The sequence below is a fragment of the Ceratosolen solmsi genome, unplaced genomic scaffold, assembly GCF_000503995.2.
Source record: "Ceratosolen solmsi marchali unplaced genomic scaffold, CerSol_1.0 scaffold1, whole genome shotgun sequence".
In the NCBI taxonomy this organism is placed as follows: Eukaryota; Metazoa; Arthropoda; class Insecta; order Hymenoptera; family Agaonidae; genus Ceratosolen; species Ceratosolen solmsi.
In genome coordinates, this window is record NW_011948415.1 from 3,080,821 (window position 1) to 3,108,805 (window position 27,985).

Here is a 27,985-nt window from a genome sequence, read left to right on the forward strand (position 1 = left end):
AGAAAAAAAATATCGGTCTCTTTCGTAAATGGCTTCGCATGACGGGGATTAAAAATAAGCTTGATCCAACATTAGGATATTCTGTACCAGGAAATACAACTTTCATGCGCCAGAGTTGCAAAGTACAAAATATTTCGAACAGGCGTTGATGACGAGTCTAACGAACTCTTGCATATTAAAACTTTCTAAGCTCCATGTCAATAAATAGCTATTAATTAAAACATCGTGAACGATTATAAATCATAAAATTATATAGGAGGAAAAGAAGAAGGGGCAAATGAATAGTTCTCAATTATCAAAAACACACATTTCAATCGTTGTACATGAAAATTTATAGGAATGAATGAATAAGCCAAGTCTTACGTAATTAAATGACCGACCATGCACATAGGCCTCGGACTTGGATGGAATTTGTACGTGAGATCGGTCAGCGGTGAAAGAGTAGAAGCTTCGTATCGCAATGCTTCGTACCCGTAGCTTACATAATTCGTATTAATTAAATTTTAAAGATTAATATAAAATCAGAGGTTATTGCTTTGTATTGACGCTATTCTCATTATAGGCAAATGGGCGATGTCCTACCATTGTACGTAATATAAAACTTAATAATGTACGGTAAAAACTTGGTACCTCGACATTTAGTGTACCTAATAATTCCTTAATTTATAAGATCTAAGCTCCATGAATGTCATTAAATTATATAATATAGTAGTGCAGATAAAAATGTGTGCATCCGCGCATTCGTTTGTTAAATTTCCTTAATAGGATGAACATGAATCTCGAATTAATAGCTTTTAGATGTTGGGACAGCGCATGTTATTATAAATAATAAGTAGAAATTCTTTGATGGTATCGAGCTAAAAAAATATTTACTAATTACCAGCGTTAATAGTCCAAGGCAATATAATGAAATTTACTCGATGATAGTGAGTGATTTTTTTTGTTGTTTTTTTTTTGTTTTTTTTTTTTTTGTTTTTGTTTTGTTTTTAACTAATGTATATTAACATTCAATAAATATATAAGAAATCTTTGCGACGAGATGATCGAATTGCTTCGACGACGACATTCAACAAGTTTGAGTAAAAATATTGTTGGAGTTAATTCTGAAAGAAATTGCTATGGTGATTGAGATAGGCCGAGTAAAAAGCTCTCCTTCTCGCCTTCCAATGACGGAGTAAATCGTTATCAGATTGCCCTAATAAGGTCGAATGGGGCAATGAGGCTTGTTCCTTGAAAAGAGCGTTTTGCGGTGCTGTAGATTCGTCTCGCAGTGGCTGTCCGAGGAAACGGTGTAGTTGATAGCTCCGTTGAGGTTAAGTTGAAGTTTCTCCTTTGCCGACTTCTCCTTCTCGTTTGCTTTACGCTACGTCCGACGTGATCCGATTTATCCCTTTGAAAAATGTGGAATTCGACATTCCTTTGGAACATTAAATATCCTATTAGTATAATTAACTTTGACTGTCAAAATTATCTTCCATCGTATATTAATTAAGAGCTTCTTTTCGATAATAATAAGTTTAATAATAATGCTAAATACAAAAGTATCGATTCACTAATTTCAAACTTCAGCAATCATTTTTCATATTCTCCATTTTTATATATTTTCAAATGCAGTTTCCTTCTGTAAGCTTCTTTATTATAAATTATCGCCAATTCTCATTTGAGGTATTTTAAGGATTACGCATGGAACATCAATAACCGCGAGTGACTAATTATAAATTATCTAAATAACCGAGGTACGTGTAGATAAAAGATAAATTTTCAAATTTATAGTACTTAAATGTAAACTTAATCTCATAATTAAAAAATTTAATCGAATCATCGCAATTTATTTGAATTTAATGTCAAATTCAACAAAATTTATTTACATTTTAAACAAGAAAATTTTTTAATTACTCTGCATCAAATTGTTAACTATACTGGCATATATCATCTTCTCGTGTGCAAAATTCGAGTTAATTGAACGTCAAATTTATTGTGTTCTCAACATGAAAATGTTATCGACTCAAAATCATGATTTATTTGATTAAAATTTATTATTTAAAATAGTATTCATTTGTGATTTTCATATAATTATATGGTTAAGAGCTTATTTAATTCAACTGGTAGATGTTTATACTAATGTTTTCATGTAACACCATTTGCTGATTAATTTTTAAATTTTTAAATGTTTTGAATTATTGTATATGATGTAAATTTTCATAAAAAAATAAAAAAATAAAAAAATTACATATTCTAGCGATTTATTTTATCAATTTTGGAATTTTCATAGTAAATTATGGAAACATAAATATAAAATAAAAATATAAATATAAAAAATATAAAAATATCTTTTCACTTAAATTTATTGCTATCGTGCATATAAAATTACAAACGTTATATATTTAATAAATTATATTATAATTTTTAATATCCAAAATGCTCTTAAATTTCAAATTTGTCTGAAATTCAAAATGTAATATTACTAACATATCATTAATGTCGTCCTATTAATGGATAATAAAAATGTAAAATTAGTTTTATATATATAAACCTAACAGTACATATATACTACTACATAACTAGAAAACCATGAAAAAAAAAAAAAAAATGTTCAAAGGTGTTGTCTTGCATTTGTGATGTTTACATAAAATTTTTTGTTTACAAAATTTTATCTAATATTTACCTGACAAATAAACTCATTTAACATATTGTTATTTTCTTAAAATTAATTTAAAATTTTTGATTTACAATATAAAGAATATACACGCAATTTCTCTTTTTCTATTCACGTATCAACAATTCAGGAAAAATATTTTATTATCAAAATACGATTGAACTATTCATTGTACTGATAAACAAACCGAATATAAAATCTAATCAAATTACATACGGTAGATAAAAATATCAAAATACTTCGAATAATTTTACATAAATAGTTGAACTCCTGTCTTTTATATATTAATTTTTTTCAAATTTATCAAATGATATCATATCATTGACATTAAAGAATATTTAATTATTAATTAGTTTAAATGAATTATAACTGTGACTTATGTCTTATTCAGCAAGATTGAATAATCTAACAAATAGAAAAATATTTCTTTGATATGTATTATTATATTACTTTTTTGCAGATTATCAGAAACTGAACTAAATACATTGAATGAAAAAAATTAATAACAAGGCTAGTAAAAATCTTTTGCCTACACGATCGATATATCAATGATCACATAACTTACTACTTTATCATTGTATATAAGTAAGGAAAACAGCAAATTTTTAATATTTAAATTCATTTATTCAAATTAAAAAGAATTATGTATATAAATATTTATAAATATTGGTATGTTTGTTTATATAAATTATTATTAATTTAATATTAATAATTAAATTAATTATATTCATTAAAATAAAAATCTTTTGAAATGTTTTGAAAGATTTGAGTGTTTATCAAGTTTTGGTATTAGAAGCTCATATCCTTGTATAAGCATTGAAGAAATTTTAAAATATTTCTATTAACAATGTACAACTATTATATCTTAATATTATTCGTCTACATATTTAAATATTTTAAGATTCCTTATATTCATTTCGATTCCTTTATATTTATATTAAATTTCTCTTTTTCACTATTCTTATATAATTCCGATATTTTATTTTATTAGTATTCGTATTTAGTATATTTTTATGATATGTATATTACAAATGTATTTTCAGTATATTGTTTTTATTTTGCTAATCGACGCTATATGATTTTTCATACTCCAGCTAGTTAATTCATTATTAAATTATTTATATAATAATTAAATTTTTGTTTTGTAAATAGAAATGTATAATTGAAAACTTTCTTGATTTTTATAATACAATTAGTTTAAAAGTATTATTAGTTTTATTATTTTGCGGAGTATGTATGGGATATCATTGATACTATTTATGTTTTGTATAGAAATATTTTTTATCCCCTTTTTTAAAAGTATCTAAATGATAAAAATGTAACATGAATATTTATTGCGAATATCAATTTTTTATAAATAGTTAAAAGAACAATTTAATAACAGACAAACCGGTGAAATAAAAAATAAAATCAATATATCAAATAAAAATTTCAAATAATCAATACTTGTATTCAATATAATGAATTTTGTAAAAGAATTTTGCTCTCTCTTGATCATCCGTTATAGATCTCAAATTTTTCTCTTTTTCAAAGTATTTCCCTAGAGATGATAATAAATATATATATAATGAGCATTTTGTATATGCAATAATTGCCCTCATTAATGCCTACCTCAATTAATACCTACTCACTTGCTGTTCGACCTATTTTATGTTTCTGTAGATTTACCTGCCTCTTTCCTTTATAAATTATGCTTTCACTTGTAACTTATTGTATACCTGAATGCCAACAATTTTTTTTAAATGATCAAATTTTAAACCGTTAGAGTAGATATTGTCGTGTAAAATAAAAAATTAATAGTAAATATATATTTCAATTTTACATATTAAATAAATATAATTTAAAATTCTTCTTTTATTATTTCGAATTTTATAAATAATAACTCCTAGATCGAGAAAAATTCTATATAATATTTTACAATTTTTTTAACTTGTAGAAATTTATAAATTTAACATTATTTTAATGGATATAGATGTTCTATAATCATTACTGTCGTTTAAATTATTATCATGTTAACATATAATAAGAATTTTCTTTTTTCTTCTGGACAAAATAGGTAAATATTTTATTGCCTTTTCATAATTTATTTCAAATATCTAAAAGCAATCAAAATTCATAATTGTTCAGAATAAAAAAAATATATTTTTGTTTCTATTACATAATTTTATTTTATAGTGAAAATGGAATTATTGATTTACATAAAGAATTAAGTACAATGAATTAATAATTTATACATCGCCGTAATATTAACTTATCTATAACAAAAATGTCTATTAACAATAATACAGTATCTAGCGCAAATATCATTTTTTACGATTAATCAATGAATAAAATATAAAAATCAATATCGAACACTTAAAATTGCATAGATGCAATGTAGTTGGAATTTTTTTTAGCGCTTATCCCTAAAATATTACATGTAGATTCTTTATTATAAGTAGTGACTATTTATTACTTTGATCTCTTTTAATATCATATTAGGTGTCAAGAATTGAATAACCAGAGCATTGGGAAGTACATTAAAGATTTAAAGAAGATTTATGTTTGAAGCGATTTTATATTGAAATATTACGAGCAAGAATATCAGTATGATATTTGTATTAATGATTATGTGATTCAGTTGCTTAACGCATGCCTTCCGATTAATATATTTTTGTAAATTAATGAAATAATGGAAAAAGGGAATAAATAGTGATACCTGAAAATCAAATCAATCCTAATGTGTTAATCAATACATCGTAATTATAATATTTTTCATTATATATAGATATATGTATATATGTTAGTTTTATGCTATTCATAAGGAACTTATATCCATATAAATAAAGAGAAATAATAAATGGCAATCGAGTAAGGATAGAAAATTACACTAATAATATTGAGGATATATTGATTTGAAATTATTTACGTGATTTTGAGAAAATATTTAATACAGACAATAATAAAACATTATTCAATACAATATGAAGTCGAAAAGAAACTTAGGAAAAAAAGATTTTCAACAGTAATGAATAAATTTGTTAATATGTACTGTCATTAGATAGTCCAATTGTTCTACAAAACATCTTTACCTAAAAAATTCAATATACATTAAATTCTACAAAAATAAATAAATAATATTATGTTTATAACAAAAAACTTTATTGATAATTGGCATATATTTTGTTTATCGGGTAAAAATTTTTTATAATTTCATGAGATAATAGTATATATAAAACAATTATATAGGATAGAATATTATAAATAAAATCATTTACAATATTACAATCGTTATATTATTTCTTATTGCTTTTTATTCTTTATTACCGAGTGTATTATCAATTAAATTATCAAGTCATCTGTGTTGACAGAATCAACAAATTCTATCGAATGTTTTGTTTCAATTGATTTATGTAAAACAATTTTATTAAATAAAAAATTAAATAAGAAGTACAAAAACATAACGGTGCTCTAACACAAATCTATTAAAAATTGTACATATGACTCTGGTGACATTGTACACATAATAAATATAATATTTAATTGTGACAATAATTAGCTTCAGAATTATTAAATTGATTGAAAATATATTTGTTTTCGTATTAATAAATCAATAAAATAATATTGACGTTGAACGTACGGGCAATTCATCCACAGTATTTTACTAAACCATGTTTCTACATATTTTCGACAACGGCAATTATAAAAGCTTTACCGATACGTTTCATTTTTATATAATTAAATAAATAAATTATTAATTAATTACGAATACTTTCTCTACCTCGTGTTATCAATGAAAAAGAAGAATAGTATTTCAGGAAATATTTAATTTGAATTGATAAAATTGCACATTACTTTCAATAATTTAAAAATAAATACAATAATTAATACTGTTTATTCAAATTTTCATGTAATTTTAAAAATCAATTGAATATAATTATTTACCCTATTAATGTAATGGGGACTACGATTATTATTATATTATTATTATATTTTTATTTTTATTTTGACCATTTGTCATTACATAGGCATTTTGACAAAACAAGTGTTTATTTATGCCTTGATAATTATTTATAAATATTATTCAACTTTAAATTGTAAATAATTTTTAATTATTAATAGGGAAATACAAAGAATTATAATTGCATAAATATTATAGAATTTATAATTTCTTCTTTGACTCTATTAAAATAAGGCCATTATTTATATATTTATATTAAAATGTAATAATTTATTTATAATAAACTTATAAATATAATAACTTATATAGCTATGTTAAAGATTACGAGAACCTCTCGCGAGTGTGGAAGACATCTGGGGAAAACCGTTGTAGCTGCGCATCTGGTGGAAAACCAGAAAATGTTCGCCAGCTGGGGAAGAGTCCAATGGTTGTCGGATCTCTGAAAAAATCTAAGATACACTGTCGATCCAATTGCTTCTTGCACTCCAGCCGCCTCCATCGTTATCAGTTTCAACTGTCCCGTCGCGAGGATATTTAAAGCGAGAACGGGTCAAGACGGGCAACACGTTCTGCTTTATGGGGCCAAAGAGACGCTCTTTGATAGTCGTGAGGGTAAAGAGACGTTGCTAAGAGACAATGTCAATGGGACATAATCCACAGGTAATGAAATTCCTGAGAAATGTTGCGAACGACAGTACTCTGTCTCATATTTATCGCACGATTTAGAAAAAACCATGAGATGAGCATGAACATAGAAACCTTGGAAAAGGCAAGGATCTTCTTCCGGATAAAGGCAACTCAATCAGCGTCCCTCTCTGAAGAATTAAGAGTTCTTTACTCCAAGGCTTACTTACCAGAGAATCATGCATTCAGTTGACTGACAGCACATGTCTACCATCAACGAGCAATCAAAGTAGTGGTGGAAGACTCGAGAGAGCACTACTCACCCTAGAAAACAAGCACCCGGCCATTCACTCCCATCCCATGTTACTCACACTTCTCAGCTCTCGTCTTTAACTAAGCACACCAAGATAGTCTCCACGGGGGCAGGCAGGCAGCTAACGTTGGCTCACATACACCAACACTGTTGGATTCTTAGTGGGAGATTCCCTGTAAAAAAAAGAAAAAAAAAACACATACTGCGCGACAAAGGGGAATCCATGCTCATCAATTGATGGGACAATTACCAGTTTCCAGAGTCACAACATCACGACCGTTTAATCACACCGAAGTTGATTATGCCGGCCCCTTAACCTAAACATAAAAATCTGGAAGGGGATTTGCGTTTTTGTGTATTTTGCTACATCTGCGGTACATATTGAAGTAATCAGTGACGACGCAACCGATGGCTTTATATCCCCATACAGACAATTCATCACCCTTGCTCTCACAAAACAACACTCAATGGGTATTTCACCACAGCTTCCCACTTCCACGTTAGGCGTTGCGGGTGGGTTGACGAACGAATGATCTTTACTGATAATTAGCCATGTAGCTTGTCTAACCACAGCTCCCCTGTGAAGATTTTTGCCTTAATCACTACGGGTGATACAAAACCTAATGGATCAAATACCTAGGCTACATCAGATAAGACGAGGCATTTCCTAAGGTTATTAATTTCCACTGAAGGTTTGCCTGTCGTGAATGTGAATTTGTCTTCTCGCGGATAGCATGTTAAGCCAAGTATTTTTTTATGGCAATCATCGAACTTTATTGTAGTCTCATTTCGATCAGCGTTGATTGCCGCGATAACATCTTAATGCGTAGCATATCATTTTGACAACGGGAAATCGCCCGCCATGCAGAGGTCTCGTAATTGGAGGGCTACTTCAACCAGTTGTTCACTTGCAAAAAGGTCGTCGACATATCTGTCATGGATGCTGGATGGCATGGCAAAAGGGAATTTGGCTTCCTTATCCTCGACTAGTTGAAAGTAATGTTCTGACTGCGAAGAATGGGACAGCTTTTGTTCCGTAGGTGACTGTTGTCAAATGATATGGTACTTCTGCCTTTTGCTCGTCCATCCACAGGATTCTCTGAAGGTCCCAGTCATCATTGTGGATTCTTATCTGTCTGTATATTTTGGTGATGTCGATGGCAAAGAGATGCCTGTGTCTTTTGATTTAAATTAACACGTCTGATACGCCTGGATTCAAATTGGGTACAGTGTGTATGGTGTCGTTGAGTGACAGACTTGATGTTGATGTCAGGTTGATATCATTGAATATCACTCTTAATTTGCTTGTAATACTGTCTGGTTTGAACACGCCGTCATGTGACAGATAATATTGAATTCGATGATTGGACACTGAAGAAGCAGTTAGATTCTCATATTCCTTCATGAATTGTTGATACTGACGTTGGTATTCTTGGTCTCTCGGAAATTTCTTTAATAGGCTCTATAAGCAGCCACGCGCGGTGTTGTATGTATTACCGGGAGGATTGGCAGATAAGTTTAGAGGAATCCGAACGTTGTACTTCCCGGTTGTATCACGGGAGTGAGTATTCTTCAAGTATTCCACGCACTGCTATTCTTACGCACGTACTCTGTTAAACTAAAGCCCTTCCACTTAACTGCTTCCCAAGCAATTATTATAAAGATATCGAAACATTGGTAGTTCGAGTCAAGAAATCCAACAGTTTCGAAAAAAATAAATTACAAATTTATATACATTTCTTAATTCGCATGATTCGTTAAAAGAAAATAAACAATTGTAACTAGTTTGTTTAGTAGCCGCTATTGGTATAGATATAATCAAAAAGTTCGAATTATCGTTTATTAATCTAATCAATTATCATTATTATAAATTAAAAATATTTTTTTAATCATGAAAAAAATTGCCTCGGGGAATCATTATTACATACACTTTAAGCAACTTCATATAATCATAAGACTAATTTCAACAGCAATAATTTCGAATTATTTTGACGTAGGTTAGTCCATTTAAATAATAAATGTAGTTGTTTTAATGTATTGTAATATGTTTCAAAAAAATTAAGAATAACGTTTTAAAAGCTTGAAAAATGAGTGAAATATCAAAAGAAAAATAGATCATATTAAACGCTGTAGAAACTTTTATCGATAAAATAATAATTGTTGGTTTATTATAGTTTTCTTTAATAATATTTAAGATTTTTAAATATAAAAATAGTGATGGTAATAGTTGTCAATGAACTCAATTAGAAATATAATATTATTGCAAAATTATTTCCATCATTCTGTAAGTAAAGTTTCATAAACATTAGTGAAAAACGTTAGTAAAAGGAGAAAGAGCGTTAGATAACTTTTTTCTTTTACATTTTCAATATTTTTATGCAATTAATACATAATTCCGATGCGTCATTTTTAGTATTTATGTTATAATTATTTTAGAGTATTAATTGTTATAGATACAGTAAATAGTCGATATATAGGCATCCATTATATTTAAACTATTAATTTAATAATTTCCGTACATAATCCACGATGTAAAAGATTTTGATTTTGATGAAGTAGAAATAAACTTTATGTAATTAAGTCTATTTATTCTTTATTCATACCTTATTATTAGCGTTATTCATACCTTATGAGACGAATATGTATTATTGTTAATATTTAACTCGAGCAGCATTAATTTAATCTATAAAATGAAAGTTAACGTTTGTTTTGGAATTATTACCATTAATATCGCTAAATCTATGATGTCTGATTGGTAATTTATTACAATATAGAAATGTTAACATAAACGTTTACACAAACAAGTGCGTTGTAATAGTGTTTTCTATAATGAAAGTGGTAATTCCAATTGGACAAAGTACACGAGACTAATATGAAAATTCTATAAATTGCATATAATTTTTCATAAAGTTGTATAAACTCTCACAACGAGATTGCCTATTAGATACTAATTTTTTTTTTTCTTGTTTTTTCATCTAAGAAAAAAACCAGCATTTAATAACGAATTAATTAATATCCACGAATCGTGTTATTCCGTTGTAATAGGAGTTTGGCGGTGTAATACCGAGCCTCCTGTCGGTTTAATGGAGCAGTCAAATCAAAATCATTACAATATATTTAGCTTGTGCCATCCAGCAATAACTATTGTCCCCGTATATGACCTGTGCATTTTCCATAGCACAAGCAACGTCGTGTCGAGCTTCCTGAAAGGGCCTTTATGCTCGACAAGCCCGCACGGATGCGATATATGTCGATATCCAGAATCGTGTACCTTGTTGAACAGTTTGATTTCTATCTTTGTTCGAGACGCACCTCGTCCTTTAATCGGTTTAAATTATAAATTTTGCTAGTCAAGACAATTGCCACAACTTGTCCACGGTAATAATAATCCGGAAGAGAGTTAAGGCAAATGATTATTCCTTATACTTAAGTTCCGATAGTTGTATCGTAAGAATGACTGGATGTCTTAAATTATATTTATTACTACTATTATTGTCTTATTTGTATTTTAAAAATCGATGATTTTTAAAGTCAGTGTATGTGAATAGTTAGCTTGGATGACTAGTGTTATATAAACAAATATGAGCAATCATATTCTTGAAATTATGTGTAAAAATATTGCTATGCAAATGCGTTAATTATTTCAACTAAGAGTAGAAGCTTGAAAAAGTTATTGATAATATAATTATTAAAGTAATTTAATTAATATGCAATATTCAGCCAATGATATGGATTTCTTATATTCTGCTTTTGAAAATAGTATAACAATAATTTTTTTAATTATTTTATTACTACAATACTTTATGTATTCGTAAGAGATTCTTAAAAAGATAAATTAAGGTAATACATATAATTCACTATAATCAATTTATAATTTATTATAGTTACATTTTTAGATTAAAATACTGCAATCCATCTTCGGCAAAATTCTTTGTCTCATTCTTCTATTTATATAATTCCGATATTCTACTATAATTAATTCCTCTGCATTGAGCGAAGTTTTTATTTACATTAATAGTAACTAATAGTAACGTAAAAAATTTGAGCCTATCATTTCGTTTAATTATTCAAATTCATTATAATCATAATTATCAATTATAATAAATTATTTATGTAAATAGTATGGAAATATACCTTGAAAATTTTATCACATTTTAGCGAACACACTCAATCACAAACTTCGCAAGCACGAATATCGACAATACTATATAATTTTACAATACTGTAATTAAATAATAACAATATTATAAAATTGTGAAATAAAAAATTTGAATAAATGAATAAACTTGAAGTGTACTATTGGTATTGGTAAATTTTTATTTAATGAAGCTCCACAGTATGTGATTTTTATCATGGGATATATTGAATGTAAAAATTTAAAATATAAAAATAAAAATATGTTCATATTTATCCTATTTAGTAGTTTAAGCAAACTATTTATTTATCGACATTGACAGTGAAAATTATTCATTTCCACTCGTAATTTGATGATCCTGACATCTACGTTTAGTGTACAGAATTAAGAATATCGTTTGTAGTTGCAACAGTTCTATTAATTGATAATGCAATCGTTGATCAAAGTATGGAAAATTTTTTTTACCATCGGTTAATAACGGAAAATATCTTAAGTACGGTCGATCAAAGGTTATTATCGATTTATAGGAAGCTTTTTTCAATCAGTAATTTTTACATTTTGTCAACTGTCTTTGTTAAAACGCATCAAATGACGATATCAAATGACATTTTTAATCGTTTCTTTCCTTCTTCGGGGTTGATTAACAATGAAAATCAATGATAGAGAAATAAAACGACAGATAAACATTTAAAAACGTAACATGATAATAGTTCGAGAATTTTATAAAATCTTTATTAAGCGGTATATTATTAAACGTGTATAAATAAGTAAATTTTACAAAAATATATTCTCCTTTATAGAATTATTAATAACTCTCTAAATTTTTTAAACCTTCAAGTTTTATTTATTTATATTTTGTGCAACATATATATTGTTTTCATTGCAAGAAATTTCACTAGTTTACATTATTTTCATACAATTCATGTATCTAATTTTCACCTTTAATATTGTTTTTTTATAACCTATGTATTATACTTTAATGGACGTGTCCTTCTTCTCTCCTTAAGCATCTACATTATCACTGAAATTATTGTAGGCTATATAACTTAATTACGGCAAAATATAAACAATTAAAAAATCTTCTATGTATTTTATGGTATAAAAATTGAGTTAAATTATCAATGTTTTTAGTATCATTCTATTTCACATTTAGTCTCATGATTTGGCTGTCTGAATAATATTATCGTTACTACACAACCCACTAAATAAAATAAATATATTCATTGTAATATTGTTAATATTGAAATTAATTTTAAGTTAATATTGAAAATAAATAGATTACCTATTGCTATACATCCAATGCTTAGAAAAGCACTTACACAATCTAATCCTAAAACTAAGGAAAATATTACATTCCCTGCAGCTGCGCCACAATTACCAATAAAGTTAATTACATTAAATGCCGTTATCCTAAAATTATAAGTTTTACATCAAACATGAGATAAGCTGGTTTTTAATGATTAAGAAAAAATTTTCAATTTTCATTACATATTTTTTTTAATGAAAATTTTTTCTAAATTGATCTGCTCGGAATCACTATTACCTTAAAAATTGAGGCATAACTTGTGCATTATATGCTATAATACAATTACTAGTTATTCGACAGGCAACTATAATGAATCCAAGTAGTACAAGCATGTATGGTATGTGTATTACCCAATTTGCTCCAAAGCTTCCAACAGCTGATAGTAAGAACATAATAACTAACAACAGAAAATGCATTTCACTTTAATAATTAACATTTTTGTTTCCTGAATGTACGGATTACACTGTATCATAATACTCACATGTTATACAAATTTTTTTAATTCTTGCATCTGTTAACAAAGCGAAAATAAAGCTAAAAGTAACGGCGGACGTTGCGATTATTGTAGAATTAACATAAACGGCAGACTCGACGCTTGGCTAAAATTTCCAAACAATAATATTCAAGCAAACGCAACAATATATTAAAATTATAAGAATAATTTCAAAGCATTTTAAAGTTCTTTCGACGTATGAGTCTTTACCAAAGTATAATTGCATGATGCGTAATTGATTTTTTTAATGCGTGGGAAAATCATTTCGCACATAGTTATATATTCGTTTGTCGGATAGTACGACTTGAGAAGGACTCTAAAGTTGTTTAGAACCACGAAAACCGATGGCACCCACAATCTCATTACATTAAATCTGAAAATAACTTATGTCGTGATAGAGAAAATTATATTCACTGTATTTTTTAAACAAATTTATGTTTTCTTATCTGTAAAAAGACACCTTTTTTTTTTCTTTTTTTTTTTTTTTTTATTAATATTGTAAGAAATATTGTAAGGAGGTTACGATTGGGAGAAATCATAGTAAATACGATGTGATTCGTAAGTTCTTAGATAATAATTTTACATCATCAATTCACGGATCAACAAATATTTGCTCCTTACAATTAATTCGTTATCCTTTTTCAAAAGTAATTTTATCTATTATAGAATTATTAACCTTGTTATTCACTTATCTATTACTCACTAGATAATATTGTATTTATTAATAATTATAAAAACACCTACCCAATCATACTAGAAAATTGAAGAAGTAAAATAACAGAAATAGTCTTTACATAATTGGTTGAGAATAGCAATTTTAAATTCGAAATACTTTCACACAACGTTACTTTACAAGTGATATTTATTTTTCTTCTTATCTTTTGTTGAAAATCTAATTCATTAATCTGAAAATTGCAATGATATTGAAACAATTAGATATCTTAAAATTAGACAAGTCAAGTCATTGTCAACTACCTCATATTCACTAGATGATTTGAAATTATTCATTGAAAACATAATTCTGAAAAGCCGTAGAGCCTCGCGATTTTTACCGTGAGTCAGGAGAAATTTCGGACTATTTGGCATAAAACATGCAGTCAATAATCCTAATACAGATGGTATTGCGCACATCAATAGATAAACTCGCCAAGTTGGATAGAAATGTTGGTAAATTGTAAAACTGAACTGGCACGTGCGTGATAATAATATGGCAGCCACAGCTAAACAAAAAGGTACAATCGCTTTATACAACAATTAATTTGAAATTTATAGTGATTAAATAGACTTATCTTTAGTGAGTAAAAGAAATGTGATCAATTGATGTTAATTAAATGAGAGAAAAAGCGTTATCTACCGTGACTTCCCATCTTAACTTGATTTATGTAAATTTTTATGTTGTTAGAAAAGCTAATGCTCACGTATAATATAACATTTATCATAATATAATTACAAAGCTTCTAATATAAAGTTCATTAAAATAACAAATTTTTTTATCTTTATAATGAGCGCTCATTGACAATTCAGTCATAAATACATTAAAAGTTTTTTTGGTTCGTAATAACAAGTATTTACAATTAAGATAAAAAGTCTGAAATTTTTTCTATTTGGGTAATGACTCTGAAATTATATTGTCATATTATGAATAATTGTAATTATTAATTTATTAATATGTAATGGGTTAAAATGCTATAATACCGGGAGGAATTATATTAGATATTACAATCAGCAGACCAGCCCATCTAGTGAATTTTCGTTCATATGCAGGGGAATGAAATTCTGCAAGATAAGCCATAACTACGGACAATGGTCCAGCAATTCTGCGACATAATTATGATTATGTGTATTTTTATTCTGATACCTAATTATATACAAATACTTACAATATGCCGCTAATTAACTTAAGCAATATAAATATTGAAAACGAAGTAGCGTGTGCCGAAAGAATATTGCAAAGCGTATCTAACAATATTCCGATAATCATTATGTTTTTATTACCTAAATAATCAATAATACTGTCTTTTAATATGAAATCCCATATTGGACCGGATATTATCATTCCTGCGATAAAAAAATACTGTAAATTAAATAACAAAAATGTAGTGTAATATATAATGAGAAAATATATTGTGTGATTTAAAAGTTCTCGTGTAGGACCTATGTATATGCTAGACATAGCGATGCCTTTTCGAAATGTCGTGAGTTCGAATACACATTCCGTTGAATTAATAATAAAAGCTGTACTAGTAGTATCAATAATGCAGGTCCATCCAATAGGCAATGCAGCGAACAGTAATAAAATATTGAAGAGACCATATCCTTTGAGATATAAACAAAAAGATTGAAATTCAACTAAGAATAATATATTTAATATTTTTATATTTTAATTAAAAATATGTTGTAATATGTTGAAATATAGATTAATATAGTGTTTGATAGATAATACGATATAATACGATATAATAAATATTATATCGTATGGGTGACATTAAGTAAATAAATCAAATTAAGAAATAAAAACTTTTATTTTGCAGCGCATACGTCAAGCAATGAAGATATTTCTTTTCTGAAGAATGTAAAAATAATGTCGCCATATCTATATAAATACCAGTGTTATAAATTCCAGAGGCACTTAAGAGTTAATTTGTTCGCGTAAGACATTCTATTAATTTGAAGACAATTATGGAAGCCTCAATTTTTATTGTAAAATTAGTTCAATATTGTTTTTGTATTTGTATAGTCCTATTAATAGATTGAGAAAATTAAATTAAAATTCCAATTTTATATCCTACATATTTTTGTAGAGAAAAGAATTTAAAATTTTTATAAATATCACTGTGCTAGAAAATAATTATCTATCTAATCAACACATAAATTATAAATTATAAATTATAAATTATAAATTATATACACCCACACACGCGCACATTCAGCAAATAAAATGCAATAAAAATATTTCTTATCGTAATATACGACATCGAATACATTTATATAAATATTCTTCAAGTATTTATATGGAAAAAATATTTTGAACTTATTGAACGTTGATAAAAATAATAAAAAAAAAAAAAAAAAAAAAAAAAAAAAAAATGACATACCTGTTGTCGCTATAGCTTTATCGTAATCAGCAATTGGATTTGGAGGTTTTAAATGTTCGTCTATGTTGGAAAGAAATTGTATTTTATATGGAATATAATATTTTGTGAACTAATGTAGGGAGTTATGAATCTTAGTATTTACCGATAATCCAAATGCTTCCATTCTCCCGCGAATCAGCACTCATTTTATAAAATTTTCTATGTACTGCAAAGACGCAGCCTTAACACTCCAATAAAAATATATGGCAACTTGAATGCGTGAATTGGTCGTAGGTATATTTCAAGTACGCAAAGCAACGATCGAGAATAAACTGATGCTGGCAGTGCTCCGAAAGTTGTGTCATAGGCGCTCTGACTTATTCAGTCGCGTGAAAAATTAAAAATGAAATAGAAAAATTATATTTTGAGCCGCGAATATAATTACAATTAATTTAATTTCAATACGAATAACAAGCGTTAACCTTGTGTTATAAATGCTTTTGAAAATCTGAAATTTTTATTATACATTATATATACCTCTTTCATTGAATTCATCATTGAATGCTTAATAGATTATTGAAAAGAAAATGATAGGAAACGAGAGTCCGCCATTATGCATCGGTCATTGATTTAATAACATATTAGAAATAATAATTCACAACTTTATTGCTCTGATTTTATTAACCTTGATATCTTGATATAATAAAAGCAAATAATTCCTTTTTCGTAGCTTTCAATAGATAATAATTATAATTCAATTTCAATTACTTCGTCAGACACTTGCATATACAACTTAGTATTCCAATATCGCATTTGAAAATTTGAAATCACAAATGCGTCGTTAATTTAATGTTAATGAAATAAAGTGAATAAAAACTTTATTATGATAAACAGTAATAATCACAAAAGAAATTAGAAAAAATTTCTTCTTTCTTTTCTAAATTTTCCAAAATTTATACCTATTTGTTTAAAATATTCAAATCAGCAAAAGTAATATTAATATGTGATCACAATGTATTTATCAAATATATTTCATATTGCAAAATATTATTTAATCGAGCAGACGTTCGAGACTTACATTATCTTATCAACTTTGATCAAAACTTTCTTAGAATATCCGAAATAATAAAACCTTCCTTTGATTCCAAATAGAAAAAAATTTTGTTTTAACAAATAATACAAAGATTTTCATTCGATACTTGCAAAATTCTCATTTTATACAAAGCACGTGTTTATTATTATAAAATGGAATAGGACATACTGAATCGACGAAATACTAAATTTATATAATTATCGCGTTAATAGGTAATTAAAAATTTTTCAAATTATTGGTATTTCGAATCATAATATAAATTAAATTAATATATTTTTTTAATACCTAATGATGATTTATCATCAATAATAATTAAATAAAACTTTAACAAATAACTTTGTAATTCCAAGGAAAAAAAAATTATGTTATTCTTAACAACTTAATATTGTTATTTATAATTAAATTAAAATTTTTTTACATTTGATAATATGAATTAAATTAATATTTACGTCAAGACTTATTAACTGTTTTAGGAGTGTAGATAATTATTAGAATTTATCTTTGTAACAAAATAACTACGTAACTTAGTGTAACGTGTAACTTTTTCTTTATATAACTACTTTAGAAGAAAAAAAAAACACATCGCATATGATACATTATTACGAATAATCAGTTTTATAATATTAAATGCTTTCAAAGAACGTGCATTTATGAATTATAATAATTCCTTCGTACGATTAAAGATAATATTTACATTTAAAGAATTATTCTATTTCATTGATAATAAATAAATTGATAATAATAATAATTATTATTAATATTATATGATATAGTATAGGAATTTTTTGTCCATATATATGGGCATAAGAAATTTTAGAGCATTAATTATATTATTGATTCCCATAGAGTTTTCGAGTGATTTTTCAATTTGTTCCATAATACGAAGTTACATTTTCTAATCAATAGCTTTCATCATAAATAATAATTTTTTTAACAATAATTATAACTTTCTACATCTTACATATATACACAAATATATGCATAGATAATAGATATATAAATTGTATAGCGAATGGATTTTTAGAAATAAATAGAAGTAAATAAGAGGATGTGTTATGTTTCTATACATACAAAAATTAATTTTTGTAAAACTTGTAGATGAAAGAATTTGATTTCAATAAAAGTAATCACTGCGGACCTATGATTCCTTTCGTCATTCCTTTCGTAGTAAAAAAAATTATAAAATATTCTTGCAGTATATTTTGCTGAAACTGTTATAAAATAATAGTAAAAGAAAAGTATTGATAAAAATGGTCAAACATTACTCATAAAATGTTGGTCAAGAAATAAATTTTTAAAATTCCTTAAATATTAATACAAAAATAGACTAGAAACGCTACATTAAAATACTAATATTTTAATACTATAAATGACAATTTCTATCACTTTATTACCTACGTTATTAACAATTGCTTAACATTTTATATAATTCTTATAATTACATTTAATTTTGTATTTAACTGTGTGTATTTTATTAAATAATGAAATGGTGAAAGATGGGGGATAAAAAGTATACCTTCGATGGGGAAACTTGACTTTCCAAATATCTATTATCTACCGATGTAAGTACAGTTACGAAAGCAGAAAACTGCAATGCCGACGACAAAATTTGATCATATTCAGAAGTCAGAATCTTATCATATGAGCACAATTTTAACAATTAAGATGTTATATTTTTTTTTCTCTTTTTTCATACAAAGTTAATTACACAATAAAGAGCAATTTAATTATGCAATATTTAAAATTATTTAATATCTTAATTGAGTAATTCAGTTGTGAAGATTATTTTGACGATTATATAAAATATAAATATCCAATGAGATATATCAATAGAGGGATGAGAAAATTTTTTTATTTAAAACAGAACTTATTAAGCTCAAGTATCTGCTGATATTATATACGTTATTATACGTCTCAGGAGAGTATTAGCGTTATATACATAAAGAAAAAAATTATAATGTTCAATCTATGTGCAAACTTTCTCGCATGTTAATCTAGTATTAAACGGCGTTTGATAATATTTACTTAATTCTGTACAAAATACACGACAAAATATTTTGTAGGCATATATGTATTTTACATTACCATTGTCATTATAAATTTATCTCTACAAAAAGATAATTAAAATATTCCTCGATAGGAAAAATTATTAAACTATGAGCCTTATTTTACCAGATTCTTGACAGTCTAGCAAATAAGAGTGATATCACCACGGTAGAATAAATAAAATAGTTGAATACAATATGATTCGTTAATTTATAAATGCACAAGAAACTAAAACGAATGTAGAAATGTTCATTACTCGTAACAAATCATTAATGTAAATAAATAAGTAAATACAACTGTTTATGTTACACTGTTCGAATGAAACAATTAATAAAGAAAAGCGACATTATATTAATATTACTAAAGTAATAGATAAAATTTTTCTTTTAATATTAAACTATATTTTATTTAATTTAATATTAATTTAATTTAATTTTACCTTATTTATTATTAAACTATATTTTATTTCCAAAATTAGAAAAATATTGTATTTATTGAATCTTGCGCTATTATTATAAAAGCAAACCGGTAAATTTTTCAATACTTAGACAATATATTAATAATCATCGATAATGTTTAAATAATTCAATCATAATAGTATTATACATAGTATTCGGCTAAACTGCATTTGTGAATAGAAATTTGATTATTTCAATAATACATGGAAAACTTATCTCCATAAATATCTATATGTTTGATTAAAATAAAGAATTTATTTTTATGAATAGTAGAAACAAATACATATAATAATATGCGCTTAAAACAATATGGCTTAATGCAAATATTTGAATATACTTTATGTACATACATTTGTCTAATTACCTTTGAAAGCACTATTTATTCAATAGTTTTATTTATTTTCAAATATGTGATTGTTATTCGAAAGTATCCGATTGTCGATTATTTAATCAATATAATAAATAATACTTAATACCTGATTGGCAGATAATTAATTCGATTGAATGTTTTGGATTTTACGATAGTTATGTTTTGTAAAGTAGTCAAATAGACTTTGATACAATGATACATCAACATTGTTATTATTATTGTGCAACGTATACAAAATGTATACAGAATTGTTCGATAAATATATCTCATTGATAATTGAAATCTTCGATAAATCGAATATATGAAATTTTGAAATGGCACAAAAATTGGAGAAATCGAAATTGTAAATCCATACTCATTCGCATTCATCCACAAATCATTCGATTATATAAATGGTAGTGGAAAAAAAAAAGAAGAAAAAAAAACAACTAAGGGAAATAAAAATATTCGGAAATCGACCTTAATCGCGCAAGACAAAACAATGGGAAATTTTCTGAAAGCCTCGCGTAATAATATTCCCGGTATTACGTCCAATGGTTGAGGAAAGACTAGCTGCTACTAACTCGTAGCTGCTTGCTACCGAGCGTGAAAAGAGATAAAAATCTGTGACTCGTCCTATGCCGTCGATGCCACCGTCAGCCCATTTCTTCATGCAAAATTTCGAAAAGTTTAAAGCAAAAGAGAAAAGAGGCCCCCGAGTCGAGTCAACAGAGATTGTGACAATTTTTATAGGAGCACGCGTGCGATGCCCTTTTATTTAGTCGAAAGGTTTATAGGAACAATACACGTGTGCATCAGGAGGTAAAAAAGGCGGAAAGAGAAAGCCGAGGATCTGTGCAGGGCTGAATTATGTGCAGTTCACGGGCTTTAAAATACCCAAGCGCGCCGTTCGTGCGGAAAGTACAATTCTTACTGTGTTGAGTCTCAGTTGCTTTCTCTATTTTTCTTCAAACATGCCAATGCACCGCGACGCCCTGGGCGAAAAGCGCTCTTTATCCTCACGAAACTGTCCTGCAAAACATTCCTTCCCCTAGCGAGCCATGAACACGCGTCAGCACTGCAAAACCATTAGAGTGTGCCATCCCTGGAATACAGAAGCAAGCTGGTCGCTTTGAATCGGTGAAAGTACTGATGAAAACTTGTTCATAACGCAGCCGAGGATACTACGAGCCTCTCCACCACTTCCCATTGTTTTCAGTTATAAAGTAATGAAAGGATTTTTCTTAATTTCACACTCTTAGCACGTGTTTTATAACTGCCATTTAGAAAGCTTTGAATTTTCATTTTAAAACTTTATCTCGGGAATAATGAAGCTTTCACATTTCTAAATTCATTTATTTTTAATGCATGCCCGAATTAATATTTTTTCTCTTTAATGTAGAGCGAACTTATTTGAAGTTGAAGAGCTATAATACTCGATTCCACGAGAGATGCGTTAATAAATTCAAATTCATGTCATGTTTTGATGAGATAGTCATTAAAATATATGTTTCTACTGTACTGCGAATGGAGAATGAACATTTAGAATAAGAGTTTTGTTTTTTTTTTTTTTTTGTTTTGTTTTGTTTGTCATTATTTTATTAAAGGATAAATTTTAATTTGTCTGCAATGTATCTTGATTCCATAAAGATAAGAAAATAATATTTCTTTCGTTAAAGCCTTGATTTTCATTTAACTTGAAGCTCGAATTCGTTAGTGCATTAACGTACGAATATCACATTCCCGAAACTTTAGCTGAATATGCATAAACTGATTATTCGCAATTTGTAATTGATGATGTTTGAAAATTATTGTCAAATAATCAATAATCGAGAATTTTCAAGACAAGGGTAATTAACAGCCGATGAATAAGCTACAGTCGGTTAAAGTATAATTAGTTACATCTATTATGCTTGCAAACTAAGCACTAATACTGCAATAAATTAATAATATATAAATTGCGTTATCTATTTTCAGTTATCAGATATTATTATAGATTTTCATGCTATGACAGGGTTCATCACGATACTACAGTATTATAACGATATTGCTAATCTTGTTGAAATATACTTACTTCAATAACTATACGCACATATTTTCCTTTTTAAACAAGGATATTAATATTTAACAATTAAATATTAATTAATAGCGTATTAAAATTACTTTATTCAATTATCACTGTAATAAAACTGTTTTTTTTTTGTTTTATAACATAACAGTAGAACGTCACATTAGGTGTATTTAATAAAATGAATAAAATTAATTAAGCAATGCATTGAGTTAAGAAAAATTGTAAATTATTAAAGTTGTGGATGCTTGAAAAATTAAATTATTTTATAATTCGGAACTTAAATGATGGAAAACGATAGATTGCCCAATCAATATTTATGAAAACTTCTATATTTAGTCCCGTATTATTATCTGAATTACGAAATCATGTTCATGATTGCAATGGGCTTTTATTACTTAACACTTGTAAATGAATCAAACATCAAAACGTAGAAATATAATAACAAATAAAATTGTCTTTGAATTATTAACTGAGATACGAGATAAAAATTGAAATTAAACTATTGTAAACAGCAGTTCGTCTTAAATACAAAAAAACAACAAAACAAAAAAAAATAAAAAAAAAAAAAAACAAAAATCGCTACTCTTTTGCATCAGTTGTTTTTTTTCGTAGACACATTCCTCTCATTAAGAATAATGAAACGGTAGGAAATAATTAGTCAAGCTTAGGAATAGAAGGTCACCAAGCGAGAACGCAAATGTCCAGGGCTTAGAAAATTCACGCGCGGCTTTTGTAGGAAAGCTCCTAATTAACGGAAAAGACGAAGCGGAAGTTCGATCATCCCCGGGACTTCTGGTGGTTTCCGGAATGCAGCAGTTTGAAGTGGAATTGGTATTAACTGGGACAACTGAATTTAGGCAGCTTCGACTGCTCTCCTTGTTCGCGAGATACGCAGAGATGAAATCGTGCATTCGCTCTAGAGAGTTCGTTCCACATACCAAGACGCATTATCTCCTCAATCTTCCTATCGAGGGCTCGATTCTAATCAATGCTTTGTCTAAAATATTGAGGAGGGTCTTTGTAAAAGAGATAAATTATAATTAAGAGTGGATTGAAAGCCAATAATGTGGGGCGTGATAACAAAAAAAATCACTCCTAAGATTTTAAACTGCAACAATTGAACAATTTCATTTCATTATTTGGATTGTTACTTTTTAATAATAATAAACAAATAAACAAAAAAACAAACAAACAAACAAACAAACAAATAATACATAATAATGATATAAAAATCAAAAAGAAAGAACAACATTATCGAATTAACGGTATTTTCAATGTTTCTAGTTGGGCTATTTGCAATTATCATGACTCAATTATCAAGGAATTATAGGACATTGCTTATTCATCAAATATTCTGGCCTTTTTGTTGAAAAAATTTCACACCTATTATCCGTATGTTATTAGACTTTGTTGTTGTTGTTTGTAAACTGAAATTCATCGATATAAGCTTTCGCTATGAAAAAATGTAGATTTTATTTGGAAGATTGACGATGAAGCAAAGCATTAATAACAAACGTAATTATCGTCGAAGAAAGGCGATAAATAAATGGGCAAAATTTTATATAACGTATACGAAAATCGTGACAGGCATATCGCACGCTATTTTCTCATTAAAGTATATCGGGTGAAAGAGAGCAAATTAATATGACGTCTGAATTGTCTTATAGAAAATATGCGAAGGTGGAGCGGTAAATTCCTTCCAACATCAGCTGAAATACTAGAATATTTAGACGTACGGGAGATTTCTTATAATAACAACATTATTTCATTCGATTTACTTTCATTGCATTATTTTGATATAATTTATTATATCAAGGAAGTTGAAATGTATTGATGCGCAAATTCATTCGATGAAATTTATGAAAAAACAATGTGACCGGTTGTATAATTTTGCTAAGATTATTAATTAAGGGGATAGTTGATACACTCGTAAATGCTGTCGACAATCGCAACAAAATTCTTCACATTAATAAGCAGGATATTGAAAATTTGCTCGACAAAGAGTATAATTGCCAGTAATGAAACAGCTGCTTTTACTTTTATCAACTACAATCAATAAAATCAATAAAATTATAAAACGAAATCACTGCTTTATTACCTGCTGCATACTCAAATCAGTTAAATCAACAAATGAGCTTAATCTGTGCCGTGTCTACGTACGTTTACGTTCTACGTATTTTTTTTTTTTTTTTTTTTATTGTCGCTAATGTAGCGACGCCATATAGTGACGATGTTTGTTCTTATTTCCAAGTGTCGATTGATTCGTTCGATGGTAGTCGACGGGAGTGATCTCGACGGGAACGGGGAGGGTTCGACTAGACGACCGGAGACAGGCGGTTGCTGATGAGATAGTTTGCAACGAGTGTGTTTGTCGTTTCGGAAAGGGCGGTTTTAGTTGGGACTGATGAGGAGTGACTACGTTGTCGACATCCGCTGTGTCTGTCTCTTGGTGCTGTGACGTAGGACTTTTCTCCTTTCGAGTTTCTTTTATTGTATTTATCCGGATATCGGATGCAGACCTTTTTATCTGCGAAACGAACGTCGTAAGGAGCGTCTATCAGGAAGTACGGGACTCTTCTAGGATACATACATCGCATACATTGTGAATGTATGAGAACACATATAGAAAAAGTTATCCAACATCGTGGCTGAACATTCTCGCTACGCGCCAACGACAAAATATGCATTTAATTCTCATTTTCAATAACAAGACTATAATTAGGGAAAATGAGTAAAAATATTTACGTACACGTACGTACAATTACATACACGCGTCGCACAATTTGTATTAATAAATGCTGATATATTTATAATAAATTGAAATATAAGAAAATTAAATATTTGAAAGATTTAATACGGATATGTATTTTATTAAAATTTGCCAGTGTCTCGATCAATTTTACGTTATAATAAAAATCTCTCTTCCGAGTATGTAATAGCAAATAATAATCTACAGTTTACATATGCTTAAAAAAAAGAATTATGTAAGTTTTAATTGTTATTTAAACGTTAATTGATATTACACTAACGTACATTACATGAAAACTTTCAATCAAAATACATGCATATTTTAATTTTTTCATTTATTCCACAGAAAAATGAATCTTTTCTACAAATCAAATGGTGCAATTTAAAATTATAATTATAAGATAGAAACATAGCGGTATAGAAAGAGGGGACGTTTTCAAAAGTTAGCTCGTTAATTGTAAAAAATCTAACTGAAAAGTTAGAATAATAATAATAATTATCTATTAATTATAATCACAATTTTATAATAATTATAATAATTTTATAATATTAACAATAATTTGATTTAAGTTATTAAGTTATAATTAAATGTAAAAGTAAAATAATTTTTACTCCATATATCATAGAGTTACATCATTTAGTAAAAAACAACGTCCATTGGTTTACATGATATATGGATTATATAAAATACTATCTAATTTTATTTTAAAGAATAATATTTGTAATGCATAATGCTACCATAAAATTTGTCGTGTAATTAAAATAACTATATTTTTCGTAATCTCAATTTTATTTTATTTTCGAACATCGTTATATTATTTGGAATGTAATAAGTGCTCTCGTTTTATTATTTATTTAATTTTTTGTTATTACCATTCCTAAACCTTTTGAAATGATGGTTCATTATTCTATAGATTATGTATGGCTTCATATAGAAGATATACAAATTTTTACGATAAATTACCTTCCACTAGTTTTGTCGAAATTTTGCAGCTTTAAAATCGATAAAGAGTACGAGTAGAAGAAAATATTAACATAGAATTTTGCCAATAAAATAAATTACGCAACAAAGTGACTAAGGCCATCAGAAGACTAGAGAATGTACGAAGCATTCGGCTGACCATTTGGCACAGATGTGCATACGTCTGTCCGTGTGTTAGGAAATATTTATGTTCATTTTATATATGCGTGGCCATGTGTGTATTTAACAAATGGCTTTCAGTTCGTGTATTATTAAATTTCGATATTAATTTCATCTACTTATTCTATTTGGTTATAATAATAATATTTAATGAAAAAAGCATAGAGATTTAATAAGCATGAAATGCTTGAGTAAATGATACATTCAACTATTTATATTTAAAATTATTAAATTGAATGGGTGAGGGAATGAGTAAATCAATAGATAATTGTATAGATTTTTATTTTAAGGAAAATGTAGATAAATTTTGTAAAATAAATCTCCATTTATTTGAATATAATTTGATTACAAACTTGAATATTTCTCAACTGTTCAGTTATTTTGTGTACTAAAAAGGTATCATTATAAACAAAGTTTTCCCTGTTTAAAAACAGAAAATTGTAGCAACGTCGCATAATTTGTTAATCTTAAAAGTATATTCTAATATAGCACGACTCTTACATTATTGCTTAACTAAAAGACATTGTTAGCGCTTAAAACGAGCATGTGTAATTAAAATACATTATACGTAATTGTTATCTCTCTAAGATATTGAATGTATATGTGTCCACTTGAAGAAAATGCTTCGCGCATTTGATGCTCTTCGACACTTGGAAATCCACTCACCGATTTTACTTGCGGCAGACTTGAATTTTCAATGACTGTCTCGTATTGCAGCAGTTTCAAGGCAAATTTAAAAAGTCTGCTCGCAATACTCACAATGAGCTTTCATCCGACGACGCAAAGATGCCGTGGTTTGAGGTTTGATGCGCAGGTGTTGGTGAAAAGGAGAGAGTATCGACTTGCGAACATCGTTTTACAAACATCCGTTTGTACATTACTCTGCACTTGCTTCGCATCATTGTGTTGCGTATATGTGACGTAAAGTCTGACCAATTGTATTGCTCGTTAAGTGCTTTACGGTTGCATGGATTTTTGTTGGTACATGCCGTTACAACGTGCAGCTTTAATTTTTTTTATGTGATGTTAATATTGAGCTTCGAAATATCTATTCTATTCTGTGTACATTTGATTAAATAATTGTATGAAGTAGTTAATATGTGAGAATTAAAAATTACATATGTGGAAAATGGTAAATTTGTTTGATTGTTCTTATTGTTGGCTTATTACGATCAAAAATGAGCAAACTATTAAAGATAAAAATCTTAATTAATTGACAATATATATATATATATATATATATATATATATATATATATATATATATATACAGCCACCTAATAATGCGCATCCATGCAGTTTCTGAACGGGACTGAGAAAAACGGATAACGAGGTAATAAGGAGATGGAAGCATAATAGTATAAAAGAAAATAGCGGGAAAGGCAGAGAGAGAGAGAGAGAGAGAGAGAGAGAGAGATAAGAAATTCTTCTCCTTGTTTATTTTTTGTTAAAACCTAGAATCTTAATGTCATTATAGCAATTGGTAATTGACTCAAACTTAGTCACCATTTTCAGGATGTCAAAGGGTATCTTTGCTT

At 27.6% G+C, this 27,985-nt stretch overlaps 1 protein-coding gene across 1 annotated transcript; it reads right to left on the minus strand.

The window, feature by feature from the left end:
* Positions 1 to 8,509: 8,509 nt before the first annotated feature.
* LOC105359003 (synaptic vesicle glycoprotein 2B) lies at positions 8,510 to 16,759 on the minus strand. Its single transcript, XM_011495479.1, has 13 exons — positions 16,705 to 16,759; positions 16,563 to 16,622; positions 15,622 to 15,783; positions 15,348 to 15,525; positions 15,163 to 15,284; positions 14,443 to 14,687; positions 14,212 to 14,372; positions 13,678 to 13,840; positions 13,456 to 13,573; positions 13,212 to 13,371; positions 12,951 to 13,078; positions 8,787 to 8,904; positions 8,510 to 8,711 (listed from the first exon to the last, which is right to left on the minus strand). Exons 1-13 carry the CDS (start codon positions 16,745 to 16,747, stop codon positions 8,510 to 8,512), a joined length of 1,860 nt encoding a protein of 619 aa, XP_011493781.1. The 5' UTR covers positions 16,748 to 16,759.
* Positions 16,760 to 27,985: the final 11,226 nt, after the last annotated feature.

Coding starts and splice junctions, on each gene's coding strand:
- LOC105359003 (XM_011495479.1), bottom strand. CDS start 16,747: ATGAGTGCTGATTCGCGGGAGAATGGAAGCATTTGGATTATCG. Junction 14,688..15,162: donor ATCTAATATAATTCCTCCCG/GTATTATAGCAT, acceptor CTTTTTGTTTAG/CTGTGGCTGCCATATTATTA. Junction 14,373..14,442: donor AATCATCTAGTGAATATGAG/GTAGTTGACAAT, acceptor TGCAATTTTCAG/ATTAATGAATTAGATTTTCA.